The sequence below is a fragment of the Arachis stenosperma genome, chromosome 7, assembly GCF_014773155.1.
Source record: "Arachis stenosperma cultivar V10309 chromosome 7, arast.V10309.gnm1.PFL2, whole genome shotgun sequence".
NCBI lineage: Eukaryota > Viridiplantae > Streptophyta > Magnoliopsida > Fabales > Fabaceae > Arachis > Arachis stenosperma.
Window position 1 is genome coordinate 34,992,493 of NC_080383.1, and position 13,600 is coordinate 35,006,092.

At 36.5% G+C, this 13,600-nt stretch overlaps 3 protein-coding genes across 3 annotated transcripts; 1 reads left to right on the forward strand and 2 right to left on the reverse strand.

Annotated features, from left to right (window-relative positions):
- Nucleotides 1–1,878: 1,878 nt before the first annotated feature.
- On the forward strand, nt 1,879–3,798 carry LOC130940204 (uncharacterized). The gene is made up of 4 exons (XM_057868276.1): nt 1,879–2,048; nt 2,258–2,746; nt 3,048–3,103; nt 3,189–3,798. The coding sequence occupies exons 1-4, from the start codon at nt 1,997–1,999 to the stop codon at nt 3,351–3,353; spliced, it is 762 nt and encodes a 253-aa protein (XP_057724259.1). The 5' UTR covers nt 1,879–1,996; the 3' UTR covers nt 3,354–3,798.
- Nucleotides 3,799–3,809: 11 nt separating this feature from the next.
- On the reverse strand, nt 3,810–9,091 carry LOC130939693 (pathogenesis-related thaumatin-like protein 3.5). The gene is made up of 7 exons (XM_057867784.1): nt 9,042–9,091; nt 8,898–8,965; nt 8,581–8,655; nt 8,041–8,179; nt 5,826–6,241; nt 4,864–5,137; nt 3,810–4,481 (listed from the first exon to the last, which is right to left on the reverse strand). Exons 1-7 carry the CDS (start codon nt 9,089–9,091, stop codon nt 4,286–4,288), a joined length of 1,218 nt encoding a protein of 405 aa, XP_057723767.1. The 3' UTR covers nt 3,810–4,285.
- On the reverse strand, nt 7,894–11,081 carry LOC130940205 (uncharacterized). Its single transcript, XM_057868277.1, has 3 exons — nt 10,640–11,081; nt 8,512–9,988; nt 7,894–8,179 (listed from the first exon to the last, which is right to left on the reverse strand). The coding sequence occupies exon 2, from the start codon at nt 9,906–9,908 to the stop codon at nt 9,471–9,473; it is 438 nt and encodes a 145-aa protein (XP_057724260.1). The 5' UTR covers nt 9,909–9,988; nt 10,640–11,081; the 3' UTR covers nt 7,894–8,179; nt 8,512–9,470.
- Between the last annotated feature and the right edge of the window lie 2,519 nt (nt 11,082–13,600).

Sequence of the window (13,600 nt, forward strand, 5' to 3'; positions counted from 1 at the left end):
AAACGCGGGAACCCTTGCTCATTTAACACTACACCAGGGTACCGATGCAGCAGCTCTCGCTCATTTGACACTGTACGCGAGCTATACAGCGCGTTACTTTCGGACAACGATCTAGCTTTAGCGCAATAATGCCTTTGATCCATGTCATGAAGATTTGACTAAATTTTTATATTGGCTATCGAAGGCCTAACACAACCCTCCTTCTTTATCCGGGTTTAGGACTGGCTATGTACCGTAGGTGTAGCATAGGTGGAGTTATCACTAATAACATTCTAATGTAAAAAAAATTAGCAACACTTTTACATCATTTTCAACTTTTTTTTTACCATTTTAAGCATTATCTCATTATTTTTCAACCTATCCTATGTCGTAGGCATGGAATGCAAAATAGACTAACAACGCGATCGTGCACATGCTATCTGCACAATAGGAATGAATAATAGACAGGATGATGAGCGAAAACTAATGCTCACGAATGCTGGCAAGTACACAAGATCGTTGAAGTAATACTACGATGAGTGGATATCGTTTCCACGAGGATTAACGGATTGAGGCAAGCAACATCTAATTAAATCTCTAATTAGATTGATCAAACCTTAGATTTTGGATTGTAGATCTTAAAGAAAAGAAGAAACAGAGAGGAAGAGAATGAGAGAATATTTTGAAGTTGGAAGAAAATCGATAGAAGAGAATGTTGAAGGTCTCGAAGATGTTTAATTCTTGGAAGAACAATGCTTATACTTTCTTATTTACTTCATGCAAAAAACTTTTCACAACAAGTCATTTATAACCAAACCTCAATCCCTTGGTGATTTAATTTCTCTCAACCCATGTAATTGCCAATTCCTTGGACAACTAATCAAGAGAAAAGGTGAAGAACGGTTTCAATTTTAAGCCATACAATCTTCAAGAATTATCACTAGCTGAATTATATGTCATTTATTCAAACTAGATATAGAAAATTGAAGATTGTGAGATGAGTTTTAAGCTAATTTTGAAATTAATTTTCCAAATATAAAATCAGAATCCAAGACAGAATCAGAGTATTTTCCAATAGTTCTAACCATTATTGGTGAAAAACAAAATTCGATCTTGAAAAAGCAAAGAAGCATGAATTAAAATCGAACTGGACTGGCCGGTTCGATCGAAAAATTGGTGAACCAAATCCTTAGCCGGTTCGGTTTGCTCCTTGGACTGTTCAAGGAAGAAAACTGGTGTGAACCAAGGTTCAAACCAAGAACCTTAGTGTTGTAGTATCTTTCCGTTGCTACTCAGCCATCATGCTCCTTATAATTAAATATGACAAATAATAATTATATAGTTACATAATTTTATAGATATCTAATTTAATTTAATTTTGTATTTTCTATTTTTCAAATTAATGATATTTTAACGATGTATCATTATTAATATAAATATAAATTTCACTAAAAATTTATTAATTTACTTGATCTATTTCAATGCTAGTATTATGATTAAAGTTATTTGTTTTGATGCTAATGTTAAAATCTATTGATATTATAAAATTTGTTATTTTTATTATGTCAAATTAAGATATTATTGTAATAGTATAGATAAATTTTATATTAGTTATTTTTAAAATTTAAGACTTGATTCTTTATAAAATATTAATGAAAATATGTATTTTAAATTTAGTTTTAATTTTTTTATTATTTTATATTTTTTATTTACGTGAGATCGATTTTACTTATTCAACCAATAATTTCTCATTTAAACCAATAAGTTAATAAATTTGTAACTTGACCCAACTATGCGTAGAGGGCAGTTATGACATTCTCACTGCCACAACGGTCATAAACTCAATCCCTCGATTTAAAAACGGGGAAGATGAGTGTTAATTAAGTATTAACACTTTCGGTTTCTCACAATCTTACTTTGACCGCCGGCACCGCCATACCTCCGCCACTTCCGCCACCCAGTCTCACTTCCACACTGTGCTGGTTGCCTGACCTCCAACCTCCTGAGCACAACACAAATGGCAGCGCCACCACGAACTGGGCGCTTGTTTCAAGACACCAACGCCTACGGTACTCTTTCTCGTTTCTTTTTTTTTTTTTTTTCAACCGAGTTTTCTACCAATAATCTAAGTTATTTTTATCATATTGAACTCCTGAAAATTCGAATCATATTATCGAAAACTTGACTCTTGGCCGATTCCACTTTTTTTTCTCGCAAAATCAAAAACTACAAATTTCTTGGTGTGTTAACTGTTTCTTTCTGATTCTTGATTATGCAGCTCCCAGGAAAGTTAGGGTTTCGGGAAGAAAGCCTCTTTCTGATGTATCCAATAATGCAGGGAACAAACCCCTCGATGCCTCAGCCAAACCCTCTGTTTCGGTTACTCGTCCATCCAAACAGATTATTAAGTCTAATCTCGATAATAATAATAATAATAACATCTCTGTTATTATGAACGATGGAGCCGTTTTTGTTTCTTCTTCTGCAAAGGCAAAGAATCTTGAATCCAGTAACATCAGGACAGCGAATAACACGGCTTCTGGGAAATCGAAGACCGGTGGTGGTGGCAGTAGGAAGGTTCTTTCTGACATTTCAAACACAGGGAAGTTGCCTCTTCTGGAGATAAAGGAAAAGAAAACCCTGAAGTCATTGAGAGAGGAGGAACCTCTTTTTCCTACTGCAATTGGTGAAGAGATGTGCCGGCACGATCATCGGAGGTGTGTCGAAGCACAATCTAAGGCTCTGGATTTTCGCTTCATAATGAATGGTAATGATTACAAGTTCGTGTTCGGTTATTGTGTTTTGTTGTTGCTTGACTAAGGGAATGCTAGTTTTTCTATTACATGAATTTTGATGCACTTAACACTTAAGCAAGTGGTCCAATCACTTCCGTTCTTTTGTCAATGTGAAAAGAAGTTATTTTTGCTAGGTGACTTTAGGTAATTGGATACATGTGTAAAGCTGCTTTATATTCACATCACATCAAAATTAAATTTTATTTTTTATTGTGAAGTTCAGGTTGGAACATAGTTTACATATTTATTCTTTAATTTTCTTGATTTGATCAGATTGTTTTAGGGACTTGAAGGTTTCAGCTGAACCACCTTTGAATATCAAAATTGAGGTTCGATTGTAGATCCTTAACTTTTATCCTGGTCTTGGTCTTTCTCTCCTTGTCATGTTTCTATCTAACTCTCTGTCGTTTCTAGTCTGAGAGCGAGCACTGGGAATCTGACGAGGAACCTGAGCTGTCGATTCCTGAAGGGCAGTCCCGGATGTGGCATTGGAGTGGGATCAGCTCTCCAGAACACTGCAACAATGAAGAACACTTGGAACTGCCTTCAAGCCCAGTGAACTTTGAGTTGAGAGAGTAACCATAATTCTCTAATTGTTGATTTTGTAAAGAACTTGATATAGAATATAGGTTTTCTGTGCCACTAGTTTGATGACAATTATTCTGAGATGACCTTAGTGTAGTTTAGCTTTGTATGTTAACAATGTGAAATATATTTCCCTTTTGTGATTTCAATGAATTGTATTGGTTTTTATGTGCCCAAGTTTTTCTTGAGAGATGCTGCTGTAGCATACTAAGATTTTTGCAGGAAATTCTATCAAGGCAAAATCAAATATCTGGTAAATTTTAAAATCAGGTTTAGGGAACTTATTTCTGTTTGCAGATTAATTGAGTTGCTATCTTCTGCATCTAAATGGATATGGTAAAATTTAGTTGTTGAAAGGAAAATCAACAAAATTGTTGAACAATTCATCAGATGTTTTTATTTACTGAATTACCCTGTGCTAAGAAACTAAATTGCTAATGCTGAGTGAGATATTGGTCACTTGAATTATGTCGATTACAACTGCAATACAATTAAAATATCTAATATTAGGTTTAGTGCCTTACTATACACAAGTGGTTGCATCTCTGTTCCATAAACATTTAATTCTGGATATCCAAATTTGTACATCACATGCTGAGGATATTACATTTCAAATAATGAGTGTTTTAATACTTCTCCATGTTACATTGCTAATGACCAAGTGTGCTTATGGAAACATTTTTTTTCTTCTTCTGATTAAAGCATTTAAAACTTATCTTGAGAGGACAGGAGTAAAGTAAATATAAAATTAGCAGTAAGTGCTGTTAGCAGAGAATCAGTGGTTCTTAATAATCTCCAAGCATATGAAAAGAGCATTAGAAGCAGCTTCCACATTAATTTGGTTCCTTACTTTTTTGCTTCTTCACTTGGTCTTTCTTTTTCTCCATTCCCTTCAAAAACACCTATTACACCATCTAGCATTCTTTTCACATCAATGGCTGTGTCATTGCCAGAATTGCGAAGAGCCTGGTGACCAAGAGAAAGGTTGGAACTCCAAAGGACAAGGGAGCATTTGAAGAAGAATTGTCCTGCTGAAATTTCTCGTAGGGCTCTGTTATAGATTGTGGTGGAGGAGGAACTGTAATTGGTGGAGGAAGAACTGTACCCTTTGGTTTTTTGTTCCTGTGTCGTTGTAAGATATTAGTTGATTAGTTGAATTGCTTGCACGTGTATGGAAATAACTTAAAGAGAATGCAAAAATAATCATGTTTAGGAGAATAGATCGTCTCGATAATTTTTCACATGATTCTATCATGTATGACATTTCACTTGGGTCTCATATTTTAAATGAATTGTGAGATATCACACATGACAAAAGTCATCAGAAAAATCAATATGAGAGGATCTATTCTCATCGTGTCAGATATACTTTTAACTACTTATGATATTTTAATTTAAAGTATTTATATTTTATTATGAAACATCGTTCTAAAGTGGCTAAGAGCATACAAGACTACTAATCAGGAATTGAATTGAAGGGAGAGAAATGTGTTTTTGTGCATACCTATAGCTGCTAGGACAAAAAACAATGTCATATTCATAAGCTTTGCAAGTGAAGGTGCTTGTTCCATCATCAAATGCATAGCTATAGGCTCTTGGACAAGCCCTCTTGAAAATGGTGGAATAATAAGAGGGCTGGCATGTTGTTGGGTTTGCAAATGCTCCACTGCAGCAGTATTGGTCTGACCCAAATGCCTCACAAGCACTCCTACAGCCTACTACACCACCTTCATCTTGGTATCCATCTCCACCAACCACTTGAAGTTCTTTTGGACAACCTACATAAGTTTCATTTATTTTGTGTCAAAAAAGATAAAAGCTACTAGTCCCTTTTTTTTAATTAGAATATGATTCAAAGTTAAAATTACTTGAAAAACTTTGCTAAGATTAAGGGATCATGGTTAGATAATTCAAAATTATTAAAATTACAGAACGGTGTCAATTTTTTTTAGCATGATTGCTTAATATTTGAAATATAGGGTAGTACTTAAGGATTAAGGAAGCATGAATGCATGATATAAGTTATCAACTGTATATCAAAATTTAATCAACAAATTAGTTATTCATATAAAATATATACTGAAGCATAAAATATTCATTAAAAATTAGTTAATATTTATACACAAATATAATGTAGTTGAATTTTAGTATGTACATGATATTTTTGATAATTTATATCATCCTTCTATTCCATATTAACTGTCATTTTAGATTTAAATTAACTATAATTTAACAATTGTAATAAAATATTAATTAATTAATTTATATCAAATTCTCTATTTATTTTGTGGGAGGAGGGATAGTTGGTCAAAGATAAATTTGTTTCATTGATCGTTGAAAGATAAAATTCAGAAATGATTATTTTTCTTATTTCTCTTGACTCCTTTTAGATAAATATATACATGTTTTTATGCGAATGAACCATGGTGTAAAATTATTTCTTGAACTCTAAATTAACATTCTTACCTCTATTAATATCAGTAACACAACCTGTGGCATTACAAGCAGCACCCCCATATACACCTCGTGGTTGAGCAAGCAATGGTAAATTGTAACCATCTACCATACTCACATCATAATAGTCTTGATCAGTGCCTTTACCAAGCGTTATCTCAAACAAGGAGGTAGGAGGAGCAGCACCATTTCCATCACACTCAAGCCTTCCTCCGCAATCGCCGGTTTGGCATTTGCCAGTTCCGGTTGCATCAAAAGTGCAACCAGTCCTTGCCCATATCCGGCCGGACCACCCAGGAACACTTGTGAGTTTCACACTTAGGCCGGGATCTAGACGGAATCCGGTTGTTGCAAGTGACGGCGAGCCTGCGCCGGAGAGGGTACCGGGCCATATAGTATAGGGACAGTTGTTGGTTATTGTGAAAATGCTAGAGAAAGAACAAGAGAAGAACGTAAACATAACAAGAAAGAAAGTTGGGAATTTCCATATTGACATTTTTAATTATTGTAATTTGTATGGTACCCTTTGTAGAAAATTAGAACGGATAGAAATTAGAATTGATAAGCCAAGGAATGGCCAAACCTCATTATATGCTATGTATGACTTATGATTCATGCATTACAAAAACCAACAAAACGTTACTTTACTTTGATGAAATTCTCAGCCGCAAGATGTACTTTATGGGTTTAGTATTTCTTAATATTGTGGATGGCCTAATCTAGAAGCTATTCTTTGCAGTTTCATGGGAATTGTACAAAAAATGGAAAAAGAAAATTTATATTATGAAACCCATATGATTGGAGAATCGGCGTCAGGACTCAGATTCTGATCTTGCTCTAGGATGTTGACATAGGATGATCCTAAAAGGATGTACATAGGATTCCTCATACATGGAAGCATGTTGACTAGGGAATACCTCGGATGCAAACTTCTGTGCATATTTTCCCTTCGTAGCATAAAATATTAGTATATTTATAATTTTTTTTGTTTAGTTTGCAGCAGGTATACATCAAGCCGAAAACCCAATAACTAATTTCTCGGATACTGTAAAGGCATACAAAGTGGGCAACCCTCCCAAACAAGCAAGCTCCATTTCCATTCTCCACAGACCTGCCAACTTGCGTTGGTAGTATATTTATACTTTAATGTGATATATTCAATTTTTTTAATTTAATCTTAGGTAAACTAATCTGTAAATTTTGTTATAAAAAAACCATCAAATTATTTAAAAAAAGTGACAAAAATACACCTTCTATAAAGTGTAAACGTCTTATATGACAAATTAGATTATCACATTGAAAAATGATTTTCCGTTATCAGAAGAAGTCTCTAATTACAGTTGGATGTTTTTGACAGATTATTAAATTATTTAAAAATATTTTTATTAATAACAAAATTTGAAAATATTTTCTTAATGACAAAATAATACCATACATTTTTTGTAGTTTACTCTAAATCTCATTTCATTTAAGAACTATAAATGAAAAAGAAATCATTATTGATATTTTTAGATCATATATTGAATACACTTTTGAATCACGTCACATAAATATATTTTAGAGTATTTAATTGTTTCTTCGGTAGCACACCTAACACACTCCTTGACCTCGGAGAGCAATGACTTCGGGACATTGACATGTAACAACTATTGACCTTTCATGCGAAGCAAAGGAATAGTTTTACATTGACCAAGATCTCACTTCAGGTATATATATGCTAGTGATAATTACTGTTGACAAAAATTGTTGAATACTATAGCTGCTATATAAAGCATAACAGACTCCACCAAGACAACCCTCATCGTAAAAGCCAAAACTTCGGTGGAAAAGGTTAGTGTGTGTCAAGTCAGAGGTAGATTCATGTATCTGCCTAAGCATAATTTTACATGATAATATATTAACGTGATTTGTGTGTGAAACAACAATATTATGATTTAGGTACATCACATATGCCAAATTTTAAAAGAATACTTCATAATTTAAAGCAAACTATAAAATATCATCCATCTATTTCTATAAAATCATCATTATCAAGAAATTTTTTAAGCCTATTTCTCCCGTCACAGAACAGAAAAACCACTTCGAATAATAATCCTCCAAATTTCATTGGTTGAAGAATACCATAACCCAGAATAAGACATACATCACAAAACCTCTGAATTCGAAGACATTAAATTATCCACCTGCTTATGTACCAAAAAAATTTACATCAGCTTAAAAAACATACCAGAAAATATTGAGAAGAAACCAGCTGTATTGCTTTCTATATAGAGGTCTAATTATCAGTTTTTGATAGATAAATGGCGATGATGATGATGATGATAAGTATCCCGCTAAGGTCCCAATTATTTGCTCAATGCCACAATCTAAGAAAGAAAAAGGAAATAAAAGAAGATAAATAGATAATATAAATGAAAGTCAAATGCCTAATGTTTGTTAATCATGGTTATCAGAGAATAAAGATACAGCTGATAGGAATACTGAGAATCAGAAAACATATTAAAATAGTGAAAGGATGATTAAACAAGGGAAGTAGTTTACCATTAAGATGGTTATGCCACCTACTAGTAACTACTTTACAAGATATAACACACACACTACAATATCTCTAATAATGGCAGATAATTCCAATTAAATTAAGATTGATCATGCCTATAGTTTCAGCTTTCTAAATTGTTAATAACTTAATATCACTCACCCACATCATAACTGCTCTCAACTCAATCCTTTTGTTTCCACTTAGCATATCAAGATCATGATTATTTGCCTGAGCTCATCACATAACTGTCCTCTTCCTCCATATTCCAAGACAGACTCAAGCAGAATTTGCAAGCCCCTGTACCTGCATCAAGAAAATGATATTCCTTAACATTTCAGGTTATAATGTATAGGGATTCTATATCAAAAGAATTTAGTTAGTAGTCAGTATGCAACGCATGTTTCGAGTGTTCCTTTGCAGCACAAGCTTCAAAAACCTGCATGGGTTACATCTAACCACAGACATCAAGCTGAAAAGAAAATCAAAAGAGAATTAAAACAAATAAACATGTGAAAAACTATATCAGATTTCACCAGATAACCTACCGACAACCTTGTTCATATGAGGAACTGGAGGGAACCTGAACTTACAAAACTCGGTGTCTATCATAACCCTAGAAGTTAAATAATACAATTCAGGACAGTAGCATTATTAATGAGTACACTAATACCATAATATGGCTGCCTTACCATAATATGGCTGCCTTGAGAATACAGATAAAGTAGAAACTTGAATACATTTCCCGAGTATACATCATTCGGGTCAATAATCAAATTCAAGCATTCTAAAATGCCAGAACACATCCTTTTGTCAGTTTTCAAAGTCTGACTCTCAATAAGGTTAACCCAAAACTGAAACCAAAGTCAATTCATGTGCCATAAACTAGTGCATAGATACTGCTCAAATCCCCATTCAACAGTCAAGCAAAACTACCTCAAATACTGCATTACATTAATGCTAGAAATATAAGTAAGTACTTCCTACAGCACATGGGGACACATCAAGTCCACCAAATACGATCAAGTTCTGTTATCGATAGAAAAAGTAAAAAAGCAATTTCAAAAGGATAAGAGAAAATGAGTCAAATGACAGAGTCTTCTTAGTTGAATAATAGATATCTAGCTCATATCCATGCCATCTCCAACTTGGCTGCAGATAGGACTGACAGCAGAGAAGGATCTCTCGAAAGGAGACGGGTGGAATTGTGCATCACGCCTCCGCTTACAACCACAGCTATCAGCGAGCGAATTCTCTGCATCAAGCTTTCTGCGAACACCTCTCACAGCTTGTTCCTCTTCTTGCGAAAGGGGGAAAATTTTGCCACTTGCTAGGCAAAGAGAGCTATGATTATCATACAGAATTCTCTGGTTACAGTTTTTATCACAGATGTGAGTCAGCCCTGTTAGCTTGCAGCGGTACATGTTCCCGCAAACATTTTCATTTTGACATTTCCAGTCACATTTGTGAACAGGAACAGGACCATCTTGGCCCAAAATACTTGACAGATAAATAACATTTGCAGGAGCTGCAACCATAGATTTGCCATATACCTCCATTCTTTCGATCGAAAATCCAAACAGCAACTTCTAAGATTCCAATCTAATACACTCCAACTTCAAGGCCTTTCCCAAATCGTCTGCAGCCCCACCACAACAAAACAGAATGGAGTCAAACTCAACATAAACTGCCCTTCCTGTCTTTAAAGAATATAACAACGACTGCATTCTTCTTGATTCACAAACTAATTTTGCTTAACCTTTCTCGCAAACAATGAACTAATTTCACACTCTTATGTAACTATTCATTCCCTTTCAGGAAAAAGAAAATAAGGGTTATATCACATGGAATATTAAAAACTGCTTCAATAAATTCGACTTTAATCATTGAATGCAACCTATACAAAACATTAACAAGCTTTTGACAAACCATACAAATAGGGTCACACAAATAGCCACATCCATCAGACCTAAACCATGGAGAATTCAAATTTCAAAAACAATACGATATGAAAATTGACACAGCCACTGCAATAATGAATAAATAAACAATAAAATAGTAATTATCCATTAGTGAAAACCTAACCAACACTACCGTTTTTGTCCACAATCCCAGGATAACAATTCCCACAACAACTCATGGCAAAATTCAAAAAACACATAAGCATTACAAGTATAAATTTATGCTATTTAGGATCACAAGTGAACCAAACACAAAGAAAAGCCAAAAAAAATAAAAAGAAAAAAAAAAAAGAAAAGAGAGAAAAAAAAAGTCAAAAAAATAAACTCACACGCTGTTCAACCAAAATCAATCTTCCCGAGTTTTCTTCCTCCTCAGTACCTACAAAACAAGGATAGAAAACACAAACCAAAACCACAAAAACAAACAACAAAAATTGATGAAAAACAAAAAAACCTAACTCTCTCTCTAGGAAAGTCACTCTCTCTCTAATTGAAACTAAAAGAAAAGGAAAAAGAAAGCGAGGAATGAAGCACAAAGCGTGGAGTATTTATAGAAAAACCGGACTGTGATGGTGGACACTGCACTTGGAAAGAGAGTACGGACAAAACCAAAAAAACGATCAAAACAAACGCAAATGAACGCCAAATTTCGGGCAAATTGCGGTCCAAATGCAACCCGTTTCGGGTCGGGTGATGACAAGTGTCAGAATCAGCAACCATCTTTCACCTACAATTTTGGATGAACTATCGGATCACAACTCCAACTTTCTTTCTCAACCCATCACCCCTTTTTCACTTCTAATGCTTCTACGATGAGATAGACAAAAGTATACAAAAAAATATTTTTAAGATCATAAAAATACATATAATAGAATCAAAATTTTAATGTATACATCAAAAATGGTTAATAATAGACAAAATTAATCTATTATTTGAGGAGTTCTATTTTTATTTAGTTTAGTGTATATGTGGTCTATTTGACACTCTTTAGTCCTTATTATTATTATTATTATCATTATTTTCAATAGTTGAGATGGAAATTAACAATTTCTTTTTAAAAAAATATTCAGTTTGATCTCTCAAATTACACTCAAGTCTTAATTTAGTTTTTGAAGTTTTAATTGCCTCAATTTAGTTCCTAAACTTTTTAAACTTTAATCATATTAGTGCCTGCGGTGGTTTCCGTCACAAAATCAATTGAAAAGTTTATGGACTAAATTGAGGCAATTGAAACTTCAGGGACTAAATTGAAGTTCGAGTGTAATTTCAGAGACCAAATTGAGTATTTTCTCAATTTTTTTTAAAAATATTTATTTATTTTGTATAAAAGATTTTTATTAGAATATAAAAGATTTAAGTTTTCAATGTATCTATTTTACATTTATGTTCTGGCCCAGCCCATCAAACCTAAGACCTGGGCCCGGATGACCGCCTGACCCGACGGGTTACCGAGTCCGAATCAGGAGGTGACCCGAACCACATCCCCTTTTCCGTGAACCTGGACAGCTGGCGTAGGAAGTTTTCAGGAAAGAGGGTCTGTCCATGTGGGACCCGCCCTAAGTACAGACTATATAAGGGGAGGGGCCTACCCTTCCCCTAGGTACGTCACCTACCCTATACCTAATCGCCACCCCTTGTACGGACACTGACTTGAGCGTCGGAGTCCTTTTTATAGGTGGCACTCCCCCTCTTCCCACATCGTCAGCTCGAAAGAACCCCGTCGCACCTCACTCCCAGCGAGTCCTCCCAACCTTCCACTCACACGCAGAACCTGACTCGTTCTAGACCCGGTTTAACGAACTTTGGCGCTGTCTGTGGGGACGTCGATTGAATGGCGCCGTTGTTCCCACACTCTAATGAGCTTTACGAAGAAGGAGGAGCCCGCCTGAGGAGTAGGGTGAGCTCTGTGGGCACTTCTCGTGAGCAGTCGAGACCCGTGACACAAAGAGAAAAACAACGCTCCCGATCTTTTGAAAGGCGCCCTTTCAGGGGGATAGGAGACAACCATGCGAGGATCATGTAGGAGCTTAGGCACGGTGCAGAATCTCGAACGCGAGCTGGCAGTACGAGACCGATATCGCCCCTCCCGTAGCAGGGACACTCGGCCCAGCATGTCCCGCACCCGATCCCCGCTCAGGAGGGCTGATGGTGGCGAGAGGAGTCGAGAAGAGGATGGCAGATGGGTCAAGACCAACACTCGTGCCCGCTCCTGCACACCCGAAAGGACCGAGGGCCACGGGGAAATACGTGAAAATGGAGGAAGGAAAAAATAGGACCCCGTCATCATGGGCGCGACCCCTTTATATCCCTCCATCCTCAAGATCTGCCTACCCAAGCACTTCGACAAACCAACGGATATGAAGTACGCTGGGACCAAGGACCCCCCAAGAGCATCTAACGACTTTCGAGGCCAAGATGAATCTTGAGGGAGTCAGCGAAGCAGTAAGATGCCGCGCGTTCCCGGTAACGTTGGCAGGGTCGGCGATCCGATGGTTCAACGCGCTTCTGCAAGAGTCCATTACGACCTTCGTGGACATATCGCGTAGCTTCTTAGCTCGGTTCACCACACGCATAGCCAAAGCAAAGCAACCCATCAACTTGCTGGGGATCACTCAGAAACCCGGAGAACCGACCAGGAGGTTCTTGGATAGGGTCAACGATGAGTGCCTGAAAATAGATGGCTTGACGAACAGCCTGTCAAACGAGGACTTTAGGAAGCACCTCACCACCAAACCCGTCTGGACGATTCAGAAAATTCAAAGCTTGACCAAAGAATACATCAACAACGAAGAGGTTAGCCAGGTAGTCGCGGCCAATAAATGGCAGCCGGCTAACCCCCCAACCCATTTATTCAGATAAGCCGCGAGAGGTCCCCAAGGAAGGAGCATCGACAAAACAACCCAAACCGTTTCCCCCAGGTGGGGAAATTTACAAATTATACCCCCCTCACATCCCCATAATGGAGGTATACCAACAGATAGCGAACAAGGGGATTTTGTTGAAACCCCGCCAGCTGAAGGAATTGGGCGAGAAACAGAGCGAGATCAAGAGGTCGGCCCAGGCTACCCAACAGGAGGTCGTTGCCATGAAAAAAAGGAACAAGGAAATTGTGAGGGATGCGAAGAAAGTTATCCGGGCTATCGAGGAAAGGATCAAAGTTCAAATCGCTGTCCTTGCTCCCGACGTTGACACTTCTTTGGTTGGGGCTTTTAAGAAGGTCCAAGATGGCAAGATTGTGGACATCCTGAAGAAGGCGGGAGCCCCTCAGTAGCTGCACCTTTATTGCTTTG